Here is a 25,376-nt window from a genome sequence, read left to right as displayed (position 1 = left end):
GAATCAATGGACATAGAACTTCTGCAATGTGTTGAAGCTGTGGATTTCTTAATTGAAAATGAGACAAAATCTGACCAAGATTATTAGAAGTTCTTTTTAATTTTGAAAATAAATCAGAAAAATAAATTTATATATAATAATTTAAAAATTGTTTGAGACAATATTCATTTTTATATGTATTCTTTAAACTAGTAGCAAATTGATTTTAATGTAAAATCAGACTTTAAATATACTGTGCAACTTTAAGTTTGCTCATAGTTACTTCCTTTCTTCCACTATATCATCTCCAATGTGTATTTAACATCTCTTTATCATGTTCTGCCTCCATTGTGTTTCTGCTTTCCTGACAGACTACGCTATGAATTCCATATACCTCAATAACTTCTGAAACAACCTGCAAGATATCTACAAAGGAAACAATGTATTTTTATTTTTAGACTCTGCATTGGTACCTACATGTTGGTACTTAAATAAAATAAATAAAAAAAACAAAAATAACAATCAATAAACATACAATATTTGAACATTCTTTCATCCTATTTTCCCAATATTACGCTTCCCGGACCGCTTCCCGGTGCTCGTACCGAGCGCTCCCCCCGCAAAAAAAACGATATAAAATGTATTATTTTTTAACCCCGAGAGGCCCTTTTAAAGCCCCCTCATCAAACCTAGGGAGTCAGGGAGGATGTACTCTGCCCCCTTATGCTCATTTCCCCCTTTGTTTTTGCCACCTCTTGTGTCTCGATCCTACCGAGACACAAGATGGCGGCTGCTCCGGACTGTTTAGAATGTTTACAGACACCGGAGAGCCAATCAGCTTCGCTTCGCGAAGATCCGTTACGCATCAGGTACGCGAACCGGAGCGCTAACCGGAGCGCTGTCACAGATATATCTGTTTTTTAAAATGTTAATTTCTCAAAATCCACTGGAGCACATATATTGAGACATAGCAAAGGCACGTCGGGCAAACCATATCTACAATTTTGCCAAGTTTCGTGTAAATCCATTCAGCCGTTCGAGCTAAAAATGAGTCCAACCACCCTATGGAAAACTCAATGTTAAAAACGCATTTTGGGACCCCCTTTTTTCTCGGCCCCCCCTTGACGAAACCCCCCCCAAATTTTCAAGGGCTGCTCAGAAACAAAATGTGCCATTTTCCTGAAAATGTCAGCCAATTCCGTCTACAAACGCCAAAGTTATTCGACATAGAATTTTCAAAAATCCCATAGGAAAAAAATCCTAACTATATATACCTACTGGCGACTGCCAGTAGGTAATATATATATATATATATATATATATCTGGAAACACTCAAACCACTTCCTGTAGTCTCACAGCGGCAGTCAGGCGAGGAAAGAGACACAGACCTCCGAGGTATTCAAATGGGCAGTGATTTTATTTTAAGTGACCCAACACAACGCGTTTCAAGCTCGTAAGCCCTTGATCACGTGTCACAGTTAGATTTCACCATTGTCTGTATTTAAAGTGCAAAAAGTGCCCCTCCCACTGTTTACGTCATAGATCACATGTTCAATGACATAGAAAACATCCTGCCATATTGTAGTCATCTGCATTAACAACATTGTTCTGAAAGGCATATTTCTAATAACACACGGCAATCAGATAACATGGTCATATTTACATATATACAATGCCGTGACTTATTGTTGCACGCGTGCCACTGAACTTATTTAAAATAATAAATATAGTTCGTATCATTTTAAAACTCTTTTTCTACAAAGGATAAATCCTTTTGTTGTTGCCATATTCTTAGTCATAGAATAGGGGGAAATATATAACCGGTTAAATCCGTTTATAATCAACCCCTATGTTGTTAAATGCACCAAAAAAATGTAAGTGTAGTTAAAGCAGTTCTTTTAGTTTTCGCACACTATGCAATCTATAGAATTGGAGAGGTAACTAGAAAGTGCTAAAAGTGCATCCCATAAAGTTTGTAAAGTGCTAGTGCAAATGGTGTGAACTTCTCAAATTTATCAAATGTGTATGTAGGTCCTATCATCTGTACATAGAAAAAGAACTAGCTTAGTTCATTAATTATATCTGTTAAACAGTCACTTGGAATCCTAAAAACATTTGAATGTATAAAATATTATGCAATATCAGCCAATACATTTTGAGAAATTTTTCCAGAGGAAAAGTGCAATATATATACAGAGTTTATATACAGTATTATTTACAAGGACAGATTTGGAGATGTTAATATTTACAAAACCTAATTGTTGAACCAACGTGTCAAGATGATGCCAGCCCTGCTAGTTCTACAGAAAGCTGCGCATGACTTCCGTCGTATTCAACCCATTGGGCCATTTGCAATCTAGATCCAAAATATATTTGGTCTCCAGTTGCCGGAGTTGGCGTTCTCTATTGCCTCCTCTCCTCTTTTTGCTGACTGCGTCAATTACATAGTAAGAAAGGCAATTGATGTTATTGGCATGCACTTTCTTAAAATGTCTGGCAACAGGGTATGTTGCATCGCTGTGCAGGATGGCCCTAATATGCTGCAATATCCTGACGTGCACCTGTAGCTTCGTGCTACCCACGTACCGCAGCCCACAGGTGCACGTCAGGACATATACAGCATATTCGGTTTTGCAATTGTAGTTCCCAGTTATCAGATTGGAAGTAGTCTTGAAAGGTGTTGAGTACGAAGACATGTTGCACCCAAAATTACACGCTCTACATGTAGTACATTTAGTGAATCCCTTCTTGGATGGTAACCAAGTTGTAACTTTCTTAATCTCCGGGGATACCTTATCTAATCTCGTGCCCATAGTGCTGCTTCTCCTAAATGTGATCACAGGTTTCGCAGCTATTTTATTGTGGAGGATGTTGTCTGTCAGTACCACAGGCCAATGCTTGTTAATTATGGACCTGATTTGACGTTCCTCCCTGTTGAATGTTGTTATTAACCTGGGAGTGCTGATAACATTTAAAGGGCTATCGAGAATAATAGTATTGGGGCTTTCCTCATCAGAAAAAAGGCTAGTTCTAGATCTAGTTTTTGCTTTTTCTTCAGCCTCCTTAATTATTTTAGCAGAGTATCCTCTATTTTTCAATCTAGCAACCAGATCAGATTTACACTTCTCAAATTGCTCCTCATTGCTGCAGATTCTTTTTATCCTTAGGATTTCTCCGTAAGGGATGCTAGCAATGAGGTGCTTTGGATGAGAGCTGGTAGCATGTAACGTAATGTTACCAGAGGTGGCTTTTCTATAGAGCGTGCTCTCAAGTTTATCTTCGTGGACAAAGATCTTGACATCAAGGAATTCAATTTCTCTTTTCTCAATGTGAGAAGTGAATCTTAAATTCAGTTCGTTATTATTAATCTTATTAACAAACAGCACTGCTTCTTCCTCACTCCCTTCCCACAGAATGAACACGTCATCTATATACCGCAAGTAAGATCTTATGTGGGTATTGTATTCCTCCTGAAAGGCGGTTTTGAGGACCTGCTCCTCCCACCAGCCTACATGTAAACATGCGTAGCTGGGGGAGAAGCAGGCCCCCATTGCCACTCCTCTCAACTGCTTATACAAGTCCTTGTCGAACAAAAAATAATTGTTGTTCAGACATATATATATGAGGTATGTCCAGTTCCCAACGATGGTAGTGCAACGCAGTCAGCCACACCGACACACAGGAACCAACGAGACCCAAAGTGGTGCAAATTTGATTTTATTTAGTAATTAGCCCAGCACCAGTCCGCCATGACGCGTTTCGGCTAGAGATAGCCTTGATCACATGACAACGTCAGGGGGGATGACCACCCCTTTTAAAGTGCAAGTAGTGCCATCACATGTAATAGAAAGTGAGAAAATACTCAACTTTCATTGAAACCATATACAATGATAGTATCACAGCATAAATGCATTAGTTTGCACAACAAAAGACAATCTCATGTCATTGTTATAACAGTACTGATCAAAATAATATGTATCAGAATATGTACAAGTAAATTTAAATGCCTACGAAATCTGAATTTTTGAACGACAAACTCATGGCAGTGGCTAAAAAATAACTTCATAATGTACAAAAGTTAAAAGCCAATAAATAATTATAAATAATCATATTGCCATTAAAATGCAATGCAAAAAGTACTCAAAAGTTTGACAAATTCAAACACTAATCGATTGGTGAGCACATAAATTATATTATAGGGGCCAGATGTCATGGTTACCACCAGTGCAGACGTAAAGGATATACTGCCCAAGTGGGCTGTTCAGTACTGAGGTCAGCATTATAGATTCAATTGTGCAAGTATGCAATATCGTGTGCAAAACATGTTAGATGGCTGTAAAGTGCTACCATAAAGTGAAAAAGTGCGTAAAGAAATGTTGAATCATTATTTCTTTGTATATTAAAAACAGGTCAAAAGCGAGGGTCCAGGGTTCATGCTATACGAATAACCACAAAAATTGCTAGTTTTAAGTTGTTATTACAGGACAGTAACAATTCATAGAGGGTGAAAGTGCAATGTGCAAGATAGCAAGGTGGTACGAGTATTACAGATAGATGTGGCAATCCTCCCCCATATTAAGCCCCTGAGGTGCCTTCGTATCAAGGGATACAATATAACGGGTCTCCAACTTCCTGAGGAGGGACTACCTATCACCTCCTCTTCTTTGGGGGGGAACACAGTCTATCACAAAATATCTCAGAGCTGAGGCATCCTTCCCATGCATTAACTCAAAATGCCTGGCCACAGGATATGTAGGATCAGCATGGGCAATGGCACGCAGGTGTTGCAAGATCCGCTTATGGACTTGTGGCCTGGTGCTACCTACATATCTGAGCCCATATGGGCATTCTAACACATAAACAGCAAACTCTGTTTTGCAGTTTAATTTATGTTTGATCTTGATGGTGGAAGGAGATAAAGGTGTAACTACCTCAGATTTGCTCACACCATGTTTGCATGCTTTGCACGTAAGGCAACGCAAAAATCCCTTGCTATCATCTAGCCATGAGCCTGTAATTACCTCTGGGCTACTAGATACCAAACTGTCTTTCATAGATCGTGCCTTCCGGTACGTAATGCTAGGGTATTTAGGCATTGCGGGGCCAATTATAGGATCATCGGATATCAGTGACCAGTTGTCCTTGATTATCTTGTGAATAATCCTATGCTGATTGCTGTACCCAATAATTAATCTGGTTACTTCACCAGATCCATTGGCTGGAACAGCTGGTTGGCTTGTACCTCCTAAGCCTAAGAGTTCCAACCTATCTATTCTATTGGCCCTGACAATAGCATTATCTATGATGGCTGGTTTATAGCCCCTTTGAAGAAACCGCTCCTTACACTGTGCTTGTGCCACACGACATTCCCCTTCACTACTGCAGATTCTTCTGACACGAAGCATCTCCCCGTAGGGAATGCTCCGTATCAGATGTGCAGGATGGTGACTGCCTGCATGTAGTAAGGTGTTCCCTGCCGTGGGCTTCCGGTACAACCTGGTTTGGAGAGTGCCTCCCTGGACAAAGATTTCAACGTCCAGGAAGACAATGGACTGACTACTAATGGAGCTGGTTAATTGGATATTGAGATTATTATTATTCAACACTTGTATAAAATCTCTCACCTCAGTCTCAGTCCCGTCCCAAATAAAAAACAAATCATCAATGTATCTAGACCAGAGTTTCACCTTCGTACTCATAATGGCAGAATGGTCTGTCATTAGGACCTGCTACCCCATGTGCAAACAGGCGTAACTGGGAGAGAAGCAGGCCCCCATGGCTACACCCCTGGTCTGGAGAAATAGCTGCTTTGCAAACAGAAAATTATTATTGTCAAGACACATTGAGATCATCTCTATCAGCATTTGCGAATGTTCTTTATAGCAAACTTCCCTCTTCCCTAGGAAGTGCCTGATAGCTTTTAGTCCATCTTGGTGGAATATACTGGTGTATAGCGAGGTAACATCCATAGACACCAGTATGTAAGTGGAATTCCATCTGAAATCAATGAGTCTCCTGATTAAGTCGGTCGTATCAAGGACAAATGAGGGCAAACTTCTAACGTGGTCTTGTAAGAAGAAGTCAATGTACTTACTCATATTCTCCAAAAGACTGTTACATGCAGAAATAATAGGTCTGCCTGGAGGCTGCTGATAGTTTTTATGGACCTTGGGGATAAAATATATTACCGGAGTAACAGGGTGTTCGTTCTTTAAGAATTTATATTCCTCCATGGTCAGCAAGCCTTTACTGCGCCAGGCAGACAATTTTGAATAGGTTATGTTCCTGGCTGCAACAGCATCCTGCATTGTTATTCGTTTGTAGCAGTCTTTGTCATTGAGTTGCCTATGCGCTTCTTCCAGATACATTTTTCGTGGCCACAAGACCACATTGCCCCCCTTGTCTGATTGTCTTATGACCAAATGTTTGTTTGCCTTCAATTTCTTTATCAGCTTGTGAGATTCACTGTCTTTGTAGTTGTACTTTTTAGTAGAGTGTGAGTTCTTAATTTGTAGCTCCTTCAGTTGGGAATTCACACGCTCATGGAATATATCAACATTGTCTTTGACCATTAGGGGACAAAATTTGGATTTAGGTTTAAACGGGGTCTGACAAGTCTTTGGAAGGGGCTCACCTCCCAATGCAGTTTGACTCTCTGTTTGAATTGATTGTTCTTCTTCTTGGAGTGACATAAACTCCTGTGTTAATGCAGCTCCTAGAACCACTGTTTCATTGGATTCGACATTGGCTATAAATTCAGAAATCGGCCCCTGGGTGCCATTGTGATTGCTGGAGGCACCCTGTGCGCGTGTAGCATGATGTTTACGTAGCTTGAGTTTGCGTGTATATTTGAACATGTCGATTCTGGTTGTGGCATAGTCGAAATCTCCCCGGGGACTGTATGACAATCCCAAGGATAATATTGATGTTTCCTTCGGGGTTAAAACAATGTCGGTCAGATTAATAACCGAATGTGTACTGCAGCTAGAGGTAGGAGTCAAATTCACTACTGCGGTTGAGGTGTCGGGGTTTTGTTCCATTGCCATCTGGAACGCGGTTTCTTTTGCCTGCCTCCTGTTGATGCGGCGTTTGTGGCTTTTGCGCCTCTCGGCGCGTTTCCTGTTGGCGCGCTGGCACCGGCAGTCGATGTTCCAGATCGCAGGGTCGATTTGCGGTCCTGTTGGACCATTTCCATTTCTTGCCCCGGAGTAAATTTGCGAAACCCCGACCTTAGTTGTCTTCTTGTTTCATTATCAGACTCACTTTCCGGCTGTGAGCTGTCCCCTGAGACCGAAGACACCTCTGTTTGTCCTGTAGTTGCCATTGTGCCAGAGCACATATATATATATGAACAACCAATCCTGCTTCCTCAGAACCAACCAACGAAGTAGGCACGGACACGAGGTTGTAAGAATATGGCTTCTTTAATGGATCAGGTCACCCTCAACCCGGAGTCACGAGAGACGCGTTTCACCTGCACAGCAGGCTTTGTCAATCTGATTAGCGCCCTCTAGCAGTAAGTATATATAGTGTTTTTCCCTCTAAAGACCATAGTAAATACTGAAAAAATACTTTCAAATTTAAATACAAGAATGTATGTATATGTACACAGTGTGCTGGTTTTGCGGCTAATATGGCAGGTAAGACAACATCTAACTGTATATGCTGGGCACAATGCTCAAATCACATAATGTGCTTCACCTATATATATATATATATTGCTACGTTTCTTCTCACCCCATATACAACGGCTGAAGTCACGGCACAGCAACAGGTCAGTTTGTAGAAAGTTTTGTTTTATTCACACACCATGTGCAAAGTTTAAGCGTGCATCAAAAAACAGACGGCCTACGCGTTTCGGCTACTCCTAGCCTTCCACTGGACCATAGAGTCCCTGTGGTCTAGACCTTCTTTAAAGTGCTCAGTGTAAGTACCCTCTTCCCTTTCCATAGTCATCTAGACCATCAACCTTGCACAGATTTACTGGCTATTTACTTAGCCATTTTCATTTTCAACATTACACTAAAGTACTCTAAATATTTAAAGAAACTCTAAGCAAAAACAAAGTATATACATTATGTACATTATTCAATTTTTTGCCTCCATTATGTATTCAGTGTTAGTTTCCTAAGGGCACAATCACGAGTCAGAATGCTTTCTAATATATATTACGTAAAGTACTTTAGATTGAAATACCCAGCGTTCAAGTATATATACCACTAATTGGAATTTCAAGGGGTCACTCGCAAATTCTATGTACCAAAGTCCCTATTTCTGGACATATTATTCTATGTACACTATTTACAATTACACCAATTCATACACACAATATTGACATTTCCTAATCGTGTACACACGTGATGATACCATTTTCGAGATGCTTCAGACATGATAAAGTTATGTGATTTTTGTAAAGTACACATATTTCATCTCATTTCTTATTCATATCCTTATTAACACCCTACATTCCATTTTACTTCATGATTGTCTACTCCAGTGTTGTATTTCATAACTCTAACAATAACTCATGATTGGGACCTCCTTACTCCTAGGATGCAACCATACTTAGGCTTTGAATCTGACTGCTGTACTACTTCTTATTATCCAGATCAATACCTCTTCACATCTATTTACATCTATTTACATTTCTCTGATCATGAATCAAGTCTCTCATGTGTCCCACCATTCCGTCTCCATCATCTATAGGTGTGCAAACAGTTCGGCATCCAAGTTGTGTCCAAATGGGACTTCTGTCCCCATTCCCAGTATCATTCTGGACTCAAGTTTTCGAAGTTGTTTTATTAGATCTCCGCCCCTTTCTGAGATTTTACTTAATATAATCCCTGAATATCTCAGTTGATCTGGGTTGCTCTGATGACACTTCGCAAAATGTATGGCCATAGGGTAGCTAGGGTCTTTGTTTTTAATCGCCGTAGATGTTGCAAAATTCTTAGTTTCAATTTATTGATTGTGCTCCCTATATATGATTTCTCACAAGGGAATTGTAGTCTGTAAACCACACATTTTGATTCACATGTAATGTGATCCTTTATTTTTTCTATTTTGCCATTTTGAAGTTTGTATTCCTTGATATTAACGCCATGTTCACAGGCCTTACACTTGAAGCACTTCCAAAATCCTGGAGTTGTTAGCCAAGTTGGTTTGTTTACTTCTTTTAATTCCAAGTGGCTTTGTGTCAAGATGTCTCCAAGAGATGAAGTCTTACGATATGCAATGCTTTGATATGATGTTAAATTGTTCTTTAATGTTTCATCTAGGAGTATATATATATATATATATATATATATATATATATATATATATATATATATATATATATATATATATATATATATATATATATATATATCTTCTATACTAATATAATAAAGAGAGAGCCCAAACCTTTGAGGCTGGTAATCTCAGGAACCACAGCACCAATCACAACATCCAATACAGCGTTGGAAACGCCAGTTGCAGCAGAAGGACACAGGCTATGCAGACACCCACCATATACATTTAAAAGGTAAAAGAACCGTGCCAGCAAAGTAGTCCCTTGTGGGTGTGTCTGGGTTGTGCTGTGGGTGTGTTCTGGGGGCGTGACGAATGCTGGGGGCGTGTGGTACGTTCTGCCCTTCATGCCATGTCTCATATTGTGTGCTATGGGCGTGTGCTGGGGGCGTCGACGTGTGCGGGGCGCAAGATTACGGGGAAAAAAAGTGAGCGCTGTGCCCAATATTTCATTCTTTTTTCTTCCCAGGTTCTGTACATTCCAGCTCCGGGTGTCCACCCTGCTCCCTTTAAATACCCCTGCACCCCATAATCATAACCCACCCTTACTCCTTAAAATACCCCAACACCCTTAAACACTAACCCATCTTAACCCTATAAATATACCCTGTACCCCAAAACCCAAACCTATCCCTAAGCCCTAAAAATACCCCTGTACCCCAAAACCCAAACCTAGCCCTGAACCCTATAAATACCCCTGTACCTCAAAACCCAAACCTACACCTGAACCCTAAAAATACCCCTGTACCCCAAAACCCAAACCTAGCCCTGAACCCTAAACATGCCCCTGTACCCCAAAACCCAAACCTACCCCTGAACCCTAAAATACCCCTCTACCCCAAAACCCAAACCTAGCCCTGAACCCTTAAAATACCCCTGTACCCCAAAACCCAAACCTACCCCTGAACCCTAAAAATACCCCTGTACCCCAAAACCCAAACCTAGACCTGAACCATAATAATAACCCTGTACCCAAAAACCCAAACATACCCCTGAACCCTAAAATACCCCTGTACCCCAAAACCCAAACCTAGCCCTGAACCCTAGAAATCCAGCTGTACCCCAAAACCCAAACCTAGCCCTGAACCCTTAAAATACCCCTGTACCCCAAAACCCAAACCTACCCCTGAACCCTAAAAATACCCCTATACCCCAAAACCCAAACCTAGCCCTGAACACTAAAAATACCCCTGTACCCCAAAACCCATACCTATCCCTAAACCCTAAAAATACCCCTGTACCCCATAACCCAAACTATATCTGAACACTTAAAATACCCAAACACCCCAAACCATATACCTCAGTACCCCAAAACATATACCCCTATACCCATACTTACCTTATCCAAACAATAAAAAACACATGCTATTACCATTCATGCATTTACAACGAATTTCGTTGTAAATGTATGCGTGGTAAAAGTATATAAAATGTAATGCCATGCGTTATAATGGCATTGCGGAGTCATGGTACTTTCGTAATGAAAGTATGCGGAGTGATGGTATGCGGAAAGAAAGTTGCGGAATAATGGGTGTTTACCCTCCCCGGTAAGTACATTGGTGGCATGGCGGCCCACATCTCCAGCAACATACTCATATTTTTTCACCACCGATTTGAAAAATGCACAGGTCTCTCTCATTGATGGCCAGCACCGACATATACTTTTAGACACACTTCCCGCAACAAGTTGTAGAATTGCGAACTTTAGAGCTGGGGAGCTACGTTCGAATCTCGGCATCAGCTCAACATCCTGGGATTCCAGGCAAATCGCTTTGTCTCCCCGTGCCTACCACAAATGAATGTGTTCTTCTGTAATGTAAATTGTGCTCATGCCATGTTGTTGAGTTTGTGCTATATAATATTGCAAGGAAAAATAAAGTAGGGAAACTCGAGTTCACACACTACTGAACGCGCACTCTTAAGTGCATCAGCAGTGCACTGTGAATCGGAGCGTTTCACAGGCCTGTCACAGATAAGAAATGCTATCAAAACGAAACCCTACAAAACAATATACTACTGGCCGGCAGCAACTCATACCCGGACAACGTCGGGACGGGCTGCTAGTATATATATATAAACACTTTAGGTTTATTGCATAGGGAAATGTTATTCTTATTGGTGGAAAGAAACCTGAAGGCATACTTTTGAAACACAAGGATCACTAATAATACAAGGAAAACAGTGAAAGTTAAATGTATTGTCCCTCCATCCCTGGCATTGAAATGCACTTCTTTTTATGAAGAAGTGTGCATGTGCCCAGGTTAAATACTGTGACTCATTGTGCAAGAGCCGATAGGTGAAGTGGGCTGACCCATTCTATCATGTTTAGGCTGTGCTGGACAAATCCAAAATGTGAATGGCAGCTGAACAGGCCAGGGGATGAAGAGGCACGATCTAACCCCCTCTAAGTGGGTGTACATATATATGGATTATGGTAATAATTACAAGTGACTGGCGAAACAGCACATGCTGTTTCTGGGCCAGAACTACAAAGGAAAGAGGGGGCAAGGGGACGGCCGCTCCTCGTAGCATGCTGCTTCGGATTTTACGAAGGAAAGTTCTTTATGGGCAGCACAAAATATGCAGTACCATCACAATAGAGTACTGGTTTAAAAAAAAACAGTGGGTCTCACAAAATTAATACATAATCATATTTAAGAAAATGTTACTCTCTATTATTTTTATTATTTGCACTGAGTCACAATATTTTGTCTGCGTGCAATCGTGAACTGCTCTCAGAAATGTATACTATTGCGTCATAATTTTTTTGCAAGTTGTAAAATTATAATATTATTAAGTTTTCACATGCCTGCATGCAATACCCGGCAGTTCCAATGAACAAGTCAGCAACCAAGCAGGTAGCGCCTTGAGACCTTCACGGGTGGTTTGCTGTGCTTTATAAATGACTGATTGAAATTTACACAAAGTATATATAACCTGGGAGTTAATAGGTTCTACTCTATGTGTAAAGGATGGCCATGATAGAGAGTGTCTAGGATGTGGCCAGGGACATGCATGGCGAAAAAGCTCAAAATGTTCAAAATATTAACAGAATGTATTGCCAAACTCTAGAAATGCATTTGCTGTTTACTGTGCCCTTAATTAAATATTCAGGGTTCACTGGAACAGGTAGAAGTGTACACAGTCACACGCAACTGCCAAAATCTATACAAATAAAGGGCTAAAACAGGGCTGTGTGATTGCACTAACACTGTTTAACCTATACACCAATATTTTCCCACCTAAACTGGGCCACCTTAGAATACCCATCATGCAATATGCGGACGATCTTGTCATCCTGGACCAAACCAGAGTAGGCATGAAAAGGGCATTGCAGACTCTCCATTTATATAACTTAGATAACAAGCTCCAAACTAATGCAAAGAAAACCAAGGTATTGGTCTTTGGACATAAACCAAAACAATCTCCATTGGGTTGGAACATCGGACCTCTCAGAATTGCTACTGCAAATAAATACACCTACTTGGGTGAACAATTCTAAGACACCGGCAGAACAACATCTCAGGCCAAATCATTGGAGACAAAATCCGCTAAGGTCACACACGCCCTATGTAAAATCCACCAGAACCTTGTGAGTCATTCAACTAAGGGCATTCGAAGAGTAACACAAGCCAAGCTCTTTTCAACAATAAGCTATGGCCACCTGGCTCTCCCAGGGCTTATTGTCCGATAAACTGGAGCATCTACATATTATGGCTTTCAGGAAAATATTCAGGTTACCATTCTCGACAAGGCGCACACTGATCAGACTTGAGTTCAACTTAACATCAATAGACATAGAATGTAAAAAAGACATAGTGAAATTATACCATTGTGTGTACAAGGCTAGCCTGGGTACCCTAAGGGAAGCGCTTCAAACTCTCGTTATAGATCAAACCAGCCGTTGGGCTAGGTACCTTGTTTTAGCTAATAAATCACTATGCCTGACAATTGATCAAATATTAAATCTGCCAACAGTTAGCCTAAAAAACCTGTTAAAAAACAGGGAAAGGCCATCTCAAGGCTATAGATACGATCAGAACAATTTGTGGCGCTGAGGGCCTCGTAAAATCACATGAAGCCACTCAATGCCAACCATTCCTGAATGCTGGACTGGGGAGATATGCTCTTCAAAATGTTTTGAAGACCAGTCTGTTAACCCTACCAATAAAGGACTATAGGGCTCACTGGTCATCCACACTAAGTGGAAATAGAGGATGTCGACTGTATCAATACCACAAAGAATCGGCAGAGCATATCATCTTTTGTTGCCCAGCGTTGGTAAGTCCGAGGTGTAAATACTTAAGGGCAGTGTTCAATCTTAACCCCTTGTGTGCGGGGCGTATTCCCCGCCTGTGCTGACTCCGCCTTGCACGGGCGGAGTCATGACGGAACGGTTCCGTCATCAGCACAGCTCAACCGATGCTGATGACGGAACCGTTCTGTCATCAGCATGGAAGGGGTTAATAAAGTAAGAACATGTAAGGAGGCCTTAACACACATTTATATGACAACAGTGCCAATGGAGCTGGCACGTGCCAGGAAGTTCTTTGTCTCTGCTGAACAGATCTTATGTAAAACGCAAAGTCTAGAAAAATAACAGCTTAACTATAATTTGCACATGGACAAGGATCCACAGTATTAATAGTGATGATTCTCTAATTCATATGGTCATGAACATTGCCACCCTAATTGAACAGACTTCTTTTAATCTCATTGCATTTTAAATGTTTTGTTTTTGTTTGTTTTATCATGGTCGTAATATGCTTCGTTCTTTGTAAATGATTTTAGGTAATCATACAATACAGTATTTCAAAGGTAGAAGAAGTGTACAGGTTTCACAGATCAGGTGTTGAAAGTTGCGTAGGTATGAAAGTAATATTTATTTTTAGAAAAAGAAATGCAAAAGAGAATAATGTGTGAATGTTTTATTTTTAGTTTACGTCTATCTTAGGCGAGGAAAGGGATTTAAATGTTTTGCCTTTACATACTCTATGCAGTTACGCATACAGATGATAGGATGCATAATGTGCCCATGCATCTGAAGGGAAATATCTGGGATTATTTAAAAACCACGCACAAGCTTCGCGTATCCTTAACCTTCTGGCTTGATTTATTCTATAAAATGCATCTTAGAAATATTTTTCGGGGGTTTTGTAGCTTTTTTTCCAGTTGTGTTTACTACTCATTGAAAGGAACAAAACATGTCGGTATTGCATTGAGTTTGTCTCTTTCGGCTTCCCAATGTTAACTGATTATGACACTTCTCTATTTATTTATTTATTTATTTAATGGTTTTATAAAGCGCGTAGTAACTCAAAGAGCATCCCAGCGCTGACCTGTTTCTCCAAGGGTTTCTGCCGTCTGATGAAATTATGTCTGCGGGAAAAGGAGGGTCTTTAGGGTTTTTCTGAACTGGAGGTAGTTCGGTTCTGTCCTGTTCTGTCTATTATTATGCCATACTGTGAAATGAGGCTGAATGAGAGAAAACAATGCAAGCTCAAGCAAGGCAATCATACCCCACAGGCAGACACAGCGTGCTTTATAAAAGGATGTGAACATATAAAAGTATTCAAAAAGTATTCTAAGCCAAACTATCGATCTAGCCAAAATATCTAGCAAAAAGCAGGATGTACTTTAGTCTGGCATAAATATACCGACAACAAAAATAACTGAAGGGTGTGTGGCACAGTTATCAAAGGGAACTCGTTTACAAATGTGAGTACAGACATCAGAAAATGACGGTAGGCCTGCCTTATGAACAGAGCAATCCAGCAACAAACGCACCTGGTTGGTAGAAGTCAAAGAGATGGGTCCGTAGGGCTCTCCTCTTGCTGTATAAAAATGTTCATAAAAGATAGTATATGGATTTTTCAGGGTGTACAGACCACAGAAGGCGTCAATTTCAGTCGTCCTTTGTCCATTGTAGCGGGATGCCTGTAAGGTCAGCCAAAAACATACGTTAATTCAGGTCAGCGTAGGGTGGTGTTCACCACATTCAAGTGCGAAGAAGCTCATTCGAGCAATGCCACCTTATATATGCAATTATAGCAAGAAGAGGGGCGGAGAAGCCGAGCACACACACTCCCTACATGTACAATTCAACAATCAAGTGTGCAGTTCAGTAATGAAGGTCGGGGTGCCTCTAGTTAGTACCCAGGTCTCCGGAGGTCAAATGAAGTGTCAAGTAGAGGAACCTGGGCCTTCTTTACGGAACTGCACACTTTAACCGTTTATTTACATACGTACTTGGGCAAGAAATGCTGTTGGACCTAACCTGGTAACGTTATCAAACATTTACCATTGTTGTCCCCTGGTTATGGCTGCTTGACGGCCCACATTACATTAAAAGCGACCCCTCAGATAAGAACGTGCCCCCTGAACTGTTGCAGTGCGCCTGATTCCATGGAGTGCCGTGCTTGGTGAGGAAGGCCAAGGTGCCCTCTGAGATCTGTCAACTGTAGTTTTATCTCCTGCACGAAACCTACAAATGCTAAAATGAACACGAGAAGGCAGGAGGCAAGCTTGAGTCAAGCACGTCATTCTTCCAAGAGGTCTTCTCGAAATATGTCATGCTGAACAAGAACTGTCTACTGTGGTAAAACATGATATTTTCCAAAGCATTGAATACAAAACTTACACAATGTACTCATTCAAGAAGGTAATATGATTTTTTTGCAACAATAATTTGAGATTCACAATGCATACATAGTTACTGAGAATCCTTTATGCGACAAGCAAATGGATGTCTCCAATGGATCCAGGCATATGATACAGCCCATGGTTCTGTACGAATTGAAATACTTGTTGGGCACTGTCCTTTCCCAATCCAATGAGCTGTTAATGCCACCTAATTAAAAAGCAGAACAGCAGAAAGTCTTCTTGTTTGCATATTCTTCCAAAGACTTTTACATTTATGGTCCAAGATTGCTGGCATTTTACACCTTTCATAAAAAATGTTGACCATTTTAAGCAGACTAATTGGGGTTTTTGACATTTGTTTAAGGCCACAGTAACGTGCACAAACTGTACACGTGGTACAAAAGTAATAGACAAAGTGTGGCTTGCAGCAAGTCTTTAGCCATCCTCATGTGAGAACACAGGCCATTTTATATTGTGGGTCAGCTATCACTGCAATAATATCAAAACATTTTTGACATGTAAATATCAGATCTTCCATTAAGAGAGCTGTAAGTGTGCTATGAAGCAGAATGCCCCTGCTGCATGGAGTTTGTATTTAAAACTAGTTAGTTGTGTCTGCATATTTGTTCCAATAGAAAACCTGCACAAAAGTTCCATGTTCCTTGTGAAACAGCTAGCAACTTCAGTGCAACACTGCAGATTGAAACACATTTTTGTTTTTGAAATCTGGTGTAGGAATTACTATATAATTATTCAAGTTTAATTTTGTACTTTTTTTTCTTTTTTCAAACATCTTTTTATTGTGGATTAGCTGAAACGTTGCATAACACCACTCATTTATCATTTAAATTTTACCAGAAAATACTGACACATTGTACAATCTCTTCCATATTCCCTTTCATGCATTGAGTAGTCACCCCCCTGTGAATCACCCAGAGACAGAGCTGCTCCATTGCCCTAATTGTGCGCAATATTTCTTTTTGAAATCAGCAGGGCCAGGGTCACTCCAATCTGTTCTCCTCTCCCCAGGTCTGTCACTTCCTATACATTGAGCAGCACCACTTGACCGATAATAGTAACTCAAGTCCGTATAGCCTACTTAAACTTTGTATTATCGTGGTCAAGTAGGACTGGATTTTGGGGCAAGCCCTTATTATGTGGAAAAACGTTCCCTATTGACCACATCATCTACGGCAAAGTGGGTTTGATTGCCTGCCCAATTTTGACCAATGTGCTGCACGAGATATAGGGTCTGTGTAGAATTTTGAGCTGTATGAGGCGGAAGCGGGACCTTATGGCTACCTCTGTATAGGAAGACAAAGCTTCAGGCCAGTCGTCTTCTTGTATGTCTGAAATGTCCCTCGCCCAGTTCTCCCTCACCCTTGTTGACATATCAGGGGTATAGTTCACTAACTTTCTATATGTCATCGAGATCGCCTTTTGGGTTATATGTTCCTCAAGTAGTCTATTCTCTAAGGATGAAGATTCTGTCAGAATTTAGTCACTGGGTACCCCCGCAAGCAGGGCGTGGCAGAGTGGTGGTACCAGAACGCCTCAGTGGGCGCGAAATTATATGTTTTTGACGGTCTATAAACTGTATTATTCCAGCTACAGAGTATACATCTCCCACCTTCGAGAGTCCAAGCAGGTCCCATTTGTTGAATCCTTGCCTCTGCCAACTGTCCCCAGGAGATCAGAGTCCCATAAAGGTGACACTTGTGTGATCCTATCTTTCCATCCAGCTTATGCAGTGTAGAGTGCCAGAATTGGACTGTCAGTGCCGTCAGCCACACTAGGGAGTTTTCTCTAGGCACAGTGTAGAGCACACATACATATCCCCTTGGATAGCATGCCAGTCTGTCCATACGATAGGCCAGGTCCGTTACTGGTTGCTGAGCCCATTGATTGATAACTGTCAGTTGCACAGCACTATACTACCTCTGGATGTCTGGGAGGGCGATTCTATCATCAAACCATCCCAGGGTTAATTTGTTTAGAGCAATTCTAGGGGAACCCACATCCCATATTAGGGCTCTGACCTCACTCTGTATGGCACTTAAATAGGTGTCTCGAACCGGAAACTCAGTGCTTTGTAATACATATTTGAAATATGGCAGTTCCATCAATTTAAAAAGCGCCGCTCTGCCCAGCAAGGAGAGCGGCAGGGATCACCAGTGTTGCATGTTGCCTTTGAGTCGATTTAGTGGGGGGTTGGTAGATTTTTAATCATAAATAGGTCTTAGTTCACTAAGACAAAGATTCCCAAGCATCAACAGCATTCCGTTACTCCCTGCGCCTCGCACTCCTTCTGCATCCTTTGTGCAGGACAAGACGAGATGAAGACCACCAACTTAGACCAGTTTACAGTATATCCAGAATATCTCCGGAATGTGGCAAAAATATTCAGAATTCCGGGAATGGAGGATTGAGGTGATGCCACATAGAGGAGAATATCATCTGCATACATGGATATTCTGTCCTCCCAGTATGCCGTCGATCGGCGTGGGTCACCTCGGATCCAAGCCGCCAGTGGCTCAAGCACTAATGCTAATAGCAAGGGCGAAATGGTTCCTCATTGGAGTGGGAAGGTCTGTGACACTCTACCTTTTACCACCACTTGTGCCAGAGGGGCCGTATATAGGAGTTGAATCCAGGCCATGAACCAAGGTCCCATGCCTAGATATTCAAGGACTGCAAATAAGTATGCCCACTCACTGGTATTAAAGCCCATATGAGCGTCATGAGACAGAAAAGTAGCATCTTCCCGAATCTGATTGGCGAGCCCTAAGACTCCATGTAGGCGTCGTAGATTGAGGGCTGTATTTCAGCCTGGCATAAAACCCGGATTGATCCGGTTGTACTAGTTTGGCAATGATCGGAATAAGGTGGAGGGCCAGTAGTTTGGCAAGGACATTTGCCTCAGCCTTTAACAACACTATTGTCACGAGGCACTGGTCTCTGGGCAGACTGCCAATTTCTCTGCTCTCTTCGTACATCTGGAGCAGGTGGGGTACTGTATGTGTAGCTGTTATTTTATACAGTTCAATTGGTATCACGTTGGGACCTAGTGCCTTCCCTGATTTAGGTGCAGAGATCACCTGTCTCACCTTCTAGCATGCCAAATCACTATTTAAGATTTGGATGTCTGCCGGTGTGAGTTTAGGGAGGAGTGAGTCCCTAAGGAGGGTCAAAGCATTTTGGATAGTATTTGTCATTTCTGATGTATAGATGCACTCATAATGGGCCGCAAACGCGTCTGCTATCTCCTGGGGGTCTAAGAGATGATCGCCTTTTGCCAGCTGGATGCCGGCCACCCAGCGCCTTTCTCTTTTGTCAAGCCAGGTGAGAAGCTTCCCTGCTTTGTACCCTTGCTCATATACTCAGTGCTGAGTCATCTTAATTGAGGCCCTGGCCGTTTCAGTTGTTAGATCTTTATACTCCTGCTGTTTGAGGTTTAACAGATGCCTCATGTTGTCATCTTGCAGTCGTATCAATTGTGATTCTAAGTCTAAAATACTACGTTCTAGTCTCTCTACCTCTTTTCTCTGGTCTTTCTTATGTCTGACCATCAGAGCGTGGGCCTGTCCCCTGATTATTGTTTTATATGCCCCCCCAAATTGTCACCGGTGAGGTAACAGAATGCTCTTTTTCTTTAAAATGTTGGTATGTTGCTCTTCTCAGGTCCCCTCTAATCTTCGTGATTTTTAGGCATGTGGTGTTGATGGGTATTGTGTTGCTGGTTCACTGTTTGGCAGTACTATATCACACGCAGAAGGGGGAGTGATATGATATTCCCTGGGTTAGATGTCTCATATCTCCACAACTGGGAAGTTAGGATGGGGGCGCAACCAGGAGGTCAATTCATGGGAGGCTACCATGCACACCAGAGTGAAATGTAAAATCTCGAGCAGTTGGAGTAAGCATTCTCCAGATGTCAATCAGTCCCAGGACACCTAGGAACTCCATCAGTGGTGTTTGTGTCTCATGCGTCTCATGTCAGTCAATTGTGTCATTCAGTGTAAAAACTATCCAACCAGCAGGAGGTGACCTAATGGCACTTCCTGTATGAGTGTTCCTAGAGTGTTCCGGGAGTGTAGTGCGAGGAAGTGTCGGTGGGGCATACAGCTGGATCATGTTTATCGTTTCGCCCTCTCATCTTCCTGGGAGTGCTGCATATCTGCCCCCCCTTGTCTACCCACGTTCTTTCTATCGGTGAGAATTGAGTCTTAAGGGGTATCCCTGTACCTCTGGATCCCGAGGCAAACCCGGAGTGGACCATCATTTTGTACCCCCATCGATCTAGTGCCTTACAAGTTTTGCCTAAGAGATCAGTTTCCTGCAGGAAGACTTAATCTGGGGAGTGTCGCTTTAGGAATTGGAGGACAATACCACGTTTGATTCCACGTCACTAGACGAAACTCAGGGATATTTTTGTTGTTCATGAGAAGTGAAGGTTGTGAGATAGATTTCTTGGGAATTCTGGGATGATGAGCCCACCATCCTAGGGTGGGAGGGGTGGGGGGGCGTGTGTGACTCTTTTGCTGTACAGGTCCAATGTGCTTGATGGCATGTAGTGACTGTCAGTGGTGGTGACGCAACCTGTCCTATCATGAATGGTGTAGTATAGAAACCTTCTTAGATAACAGGGACCCCTTCTAACCCCTTACCCTGTGCAAAAAAAAACACCCTGTATCCCTGCCAGGTGGACCCACACCTGCTCACCTCTCCCAACTCAGCAGGGCGCCTGCCGTCCCTCATCAAAAGAGAAAAATTTACAGGGCTGTAAAGCTCCAGAGTCCCAGCCCTCAACCTCAAAAGTGAGACTTCTGACCACCCCAACCATTATAATCCTAGATCAGGATGGCTAGATGGGCCCAGACGCCCATGGTCGTCTCCCACCACCCCATCCAGAAACCAGCCAGTTAACGACTCAGAAAGAATCACTTCCACTCAGGCCTGGAAGATAGTTTGATTGAACTGTGCACTTCGGGCCCAAGTCATTTGGAGACCTTAGTCTCATTGGTTGCCTGTGGAAGGGGCCTCCCCCTGTACCAGTTCCACTGCAGCATTCCCGGATGGGGCTAATGTCCCTCTCCTTGTTTCCCTTGTTGCGACTTTGATGGGGAACCAGCTCGTCAAGCTATCCTGGCTCATAAGCATGCTTGTTTCCAGTCCAGGAAGGACCAGGCCTGGCAGTTCGGGCTGGAATGTTCCCATTGGGTGCAGGGTCAAGACTTATTTGTATATGGCTGGGTTCAACTAGAATGGCATGGGGAGCAAAATACGACGGATTTAGGCCCAGAGCTATGTACTGGGGTGAATGTATAACATTGTTCTGCATTCTGTTCATCAATTGTAGTTTTTACATTTGTCACCCGAGTGGGACGGGTATGCCCAGACGTGGGTCCCGTCCTCTCCATGCCACTGGAGGCAAGCTATCCTGGCTGATGAGGGGTGAAACCCCGAAACCTGTCCTGGGATGCTTATTTCCAGACCAGGGAGGACCTCGCCTGTCAGTTTGGGCGGGAATGCTCCCAGTAGGCGCAGGGTCAAGACTGATCTGCATATGGCTGGGTTCAAAATGGAATGGCATGGGGAGCAAAAAAACGATTGATTTAGGCCCAGATCTTTGTACTTAGGTGAATATATGACATTGTTCTGCATTCTGTCCATCAATTGTTTTCGCATTTGTCACCCCAAGTGGGACGGGTATGCCCAGACGTGGTTCCTGTGCTCTACATGCCACTGGAGTCAAGCTATCCTGGCTGATGATGGGTGAAACCCCGAAACCAGTCCTGGGATGCTTATTTCCAGACCAGGGAGGAACTGCCCTGTCAGTTTGGGCTTGAATGCTCCAAGTGGATGCAGTGTCAAGACTGAGCTGCATATGGCTGAGTTCAAAATGGAATGGCATGGGGAGCAAAAAAAACGATTGATTTAGGCCCAGATCTTTTTACTTAGGTCAATGTATGGCATTGTTCTGCATTCTGTTGATCAATTGTTCTTTTTGCATAAGAAATGGGGTGGCAATGATCAGTAGGTGGTTATAGACGGTGGGACGAGGGAGCACAAGGATAGACTTCTGACTAAGCCTATGCATATTCTAAAGGTGAATAATCAGTGGAAAGAAGTATTCCATTTTATTTGAAATCCTGCTCATGACACTGGCCAAAACTGAGAAACAGGCTGAGTATCAAATCCTGAGGCTAGATGACGAGATATAGAATTAAAAATAAAGAAATAAACACCAGGAGAGGCCTAATAAAGGGGAAATTGGAAAACTGGGCAACAAATAAGCAAAGGGTTGGAGCAGTCTGTTTTCTAGTTTAACTATAACTTAAAAATAGTTGCAACATGGATAGAGAACAACAGCAAAAGGAAACTTGCAAGGAAAAGAGACAGGGGGAGAAATACAGGAAGGCATGGGAGGGCGAAAGGAAAAGAAAACAACCTAGGTACTGTGAAATGGATCCCCTTTTGGTTTAAAACTGAGTCACTGGGGTATGGGAGATATCTGGGACAGAGATGAGGGTAAAATAAAGATGAATAGAGGTGCATAGGGGAGGTTGCTTTGTTTATGGGAAGGGCCTGCATACCCTTCTCTGCCAAGGAGGAGGGGATACATTCTTGCTTTAAGCAAAAATGAAAAAAGAGAGGGAAGGAGAAGGAAGAGGTGTGGGGTAGGATAGAGAAGGAAGTAAGGAAGGATGACCAATAGGAGAGGGGAATAAGAGGACCACAGTTGGATGGCTACCCGTGGAACGGAATACGAACATGGGAGGATATTGCATCTGTGGTAGAGGGATGGCAGTAGAAAGAAATGGAAAACAAGAATGAATGCAATCCTCTATGAAAACCAAACTTGTAGAAAGCATTTTTTTTTAGATAAAAGGCATTCACTGAATTGGATTTTAACAGCTAGTGATTACCAATTTTTTTAGAATTTTTCAGGCAACAAGTTATACAAGTTAGTTTCTAGTGATTACATGCAGCCATCACACCCAAATCCAACCGTGGCTCAAATATTCATCAAATACGATATAGCTGCTGAGCAGTAAATATTTTAATAATCAGGCAAGTCTCTTCCCCATGATAAATGATATACGTCATGCAGATGACAATTGTAAGTGAATGTTGTCATCACATTTGTAATCCCCCTTTTATACCTTCGATGTAAACCATGCAGTTGAGAAAAATAGCAGAGTTAATATCTAAAGCAGCAGAAAGGTCGTACAGTGATCGATATCGAATTTAGTATGTATAACTAATACAACACAGCCATAACTGTATATCTGTGCCAACATAGTTAGATTGAAATACATATAAACACATATTTTCTGCTGAAATGTATTAATACATATTTACATTAAACTGACATATATAATGTTAATTCTAAATCACACTATAGTTCTCAGTTCTGAAAAGCATGAATAAACCACCTACCTCTGTTTCAAAGTTATTAAAGTACTTCACATAATCGTTTTCAGTGGGAATAGCAATGGAGCTCGGGCATCCGTAGCCCATCATTCCTCTGATCGCAGCTCGAACCTAAAACATTTAAGCAGAATTGTAACTCAATATTTATACTGAAATTCTCATCACAAATGTCCTAATTATAAACCGTGAGAAGACGATCGGGGGAACGGGAAGGCAACATGGAAACATTTGTATAGTTGTAGTCAGCTGAGCCACCGCCTCCGAGAGAGAAATAGTTCAAGAGCGCAGAGGGCCCCCATCTCATACTCCACCCACTCAAGCATGCTACCGTGCAAGAAAAAGACTGCATGGTTCATTTGTGCACAGATGGAAACAATTGGGTTAACTTTAGAACATATCCAAAAAGTAGAACAAATCATAAAACACATGACTATTGGCACAAACAATTCGTTTTCTCATGGTAGACGTTGGCCCTCATTTTAAGAAGCCATGGGGGCATAGTTATGAGGCTTCCATGCACCTTGCTGCACTGTGTGAAAGGAAAGTTGAGGAATACGGCATATTTAACAGAATATGATGCATTTCTGTCCTTTCCTTTCCTTACGCTGGTGCCCTTTTGGCTGCCCAGTGCCAAAGCGGACACCCTTGTGTTGTGCTGCAAGGGTGCTTGCGTTGGAGACAGGATCCTGTTTGCACAAAACAATCCTCTGAGTCTTTTTCCTCTTTCTACATTTCCATCTTTCTCTGCAGAATGAGAAAAAAACAAGTGAACTAAAGATATTTCTCCTCGTTATGCTTTCCCTTACCAGTATTAGTAAATCTGGGAATGTGCCAAAACCCATTGGGTGCTGCGTGGGAACCTCTATGCTCCACCCATGCTCCACCCATGGAACTCCTTGCAAAGTAAGAGTAACGCAAGGCAGTGATTTACTCTGCATCACAAAACTCTGGACTTATCAAGTCATGCATGGCCACACAAGGTGGCCTTGTGTGGTTAGATAGATCCAACTTAGCTTTTTTGTCAGCCATGCACCCGTTGCATGGCGCTAGGGCAATGTAAAACCTTCAAAATATGCCCCCATGTATTGCTATGTGAAAATGTCATCAGGTTTTATTTGTAATTTGTATTCTCAAATATTTTAGATAGATCATGGGACAGACAGTGCAGTTTAGTATCTCTTGCTTGAAGTGCAGCTTGCTGTCCTTCCGTAGCATGTGTGCCCCTTAGGATAGGAGATTTAAGACTTGGAGAGCAGTAGGAAGAGTGCTCTAGGGCGGGTAATGCAGCCAAAGCAAATGTCAGTCTGAAGGCCTAGAAAAGGAGTAAAACTGCCATTGGAGCATGAGCTTATCTGAGGGCTTCCATGGCGAACCAAGGTCAGCACAGCCAGGTAGAGCGCAAAGCCACTTTGATGTGTGCTAGGGTAAGAAAGAGTCGATGAAAGGCGATGTTAAAATGATGAAGCATGCCCAAGTTCATGAGCTTTTAGCTCAAGACAGGCTGAGTGAGGAAACCCACTGCCAGGTATCCAATGTTCTGGAGTGCATGCCCTTACAAATCATTTACATTTCCCTATACTTCATTCACATATAGCTTTTCTAAAGATCTGTCTTTGCTCTATTACTGTGTTAGGTTAGTACTGGGCCTTAGTAGTCTCCTCCTAGCTTCAATGTTTCATTACCTCCTCGTAAGTCTTCCTCGCCACATGAGTAACGTAGTGAGCTTCAGCTCCACACCAGAACCCTCCAAAGCAAAAGAAGTCAGCCAGCCTCCCATGCCTCCCATCCCTTCCCAATATGGCCGACCCATTACACACTTGACCTCTATAAGAGGTGGGCCGGCATAACCCTTCAGACTGTTTTTATTTTAGTTCTGCGCAGACTCTCCGAGGCACGTTCAGGTAAGTGTGTTCCTGCTTTGGCTGGGAGCATGGATCCCTGGGTGGAGGCCCTGCTCTAGCGGGCCCATAGGTGTGGGTATCCTCACCTCTTCCTTCCCCTGTTTCCACTTGCTTAGGGGTGGTTA

At 42.2% G+C, this 25,376-nt stretch overlaps 1 protein-coding gene across 1 annotated transcript in view; it reads right to left on the bottom strand.

Annotated features, from left to right (window-relative positions):
• LOC147724578 (fibrocystin-L-like) overlaps positions 1-25,376 on the bottom strand; it is a 1,433,379-nt gene that overhangs the window by 920,695 nt on the left and 487,308 nt on the right. Inside the window, exons 20-21 of the mRNA XM_086966122.1 lie at positions 23,357-23,461; positions 15,059-15,208 (exon numbers count right to left, since the gene is read on the bottom strand). Coding sequence (XP_086822248.1) covers positions 15,059-15,208; positions 23,357-23,461 — 255 coding nt within the window. The remainder of the gene's footprint in view (positions 1-15,058; positions 15,209-23,356; positions 23,462-25,376) is intronic.

The sequence above is a fragment of the Lissotriton vulgaris genome, chromosome 4_1 (genome assembly GCF_964263255.1).
Source record: "Lissotriton vulgaris chromosome 4_1, aLisVul1.2, whole genome shotgun sequence".
NCBI lineage: Eukaryota > Metazoa > Chordata > Amphibia > Caudata > Salamandridae > Lissotriton > Lissotriton vulgaris.
The sequence above is the reverse complement of the archived record's forward strand: the minus strand, read 5'-3'. Positions and strand labels throughout refer to the sequence as shown.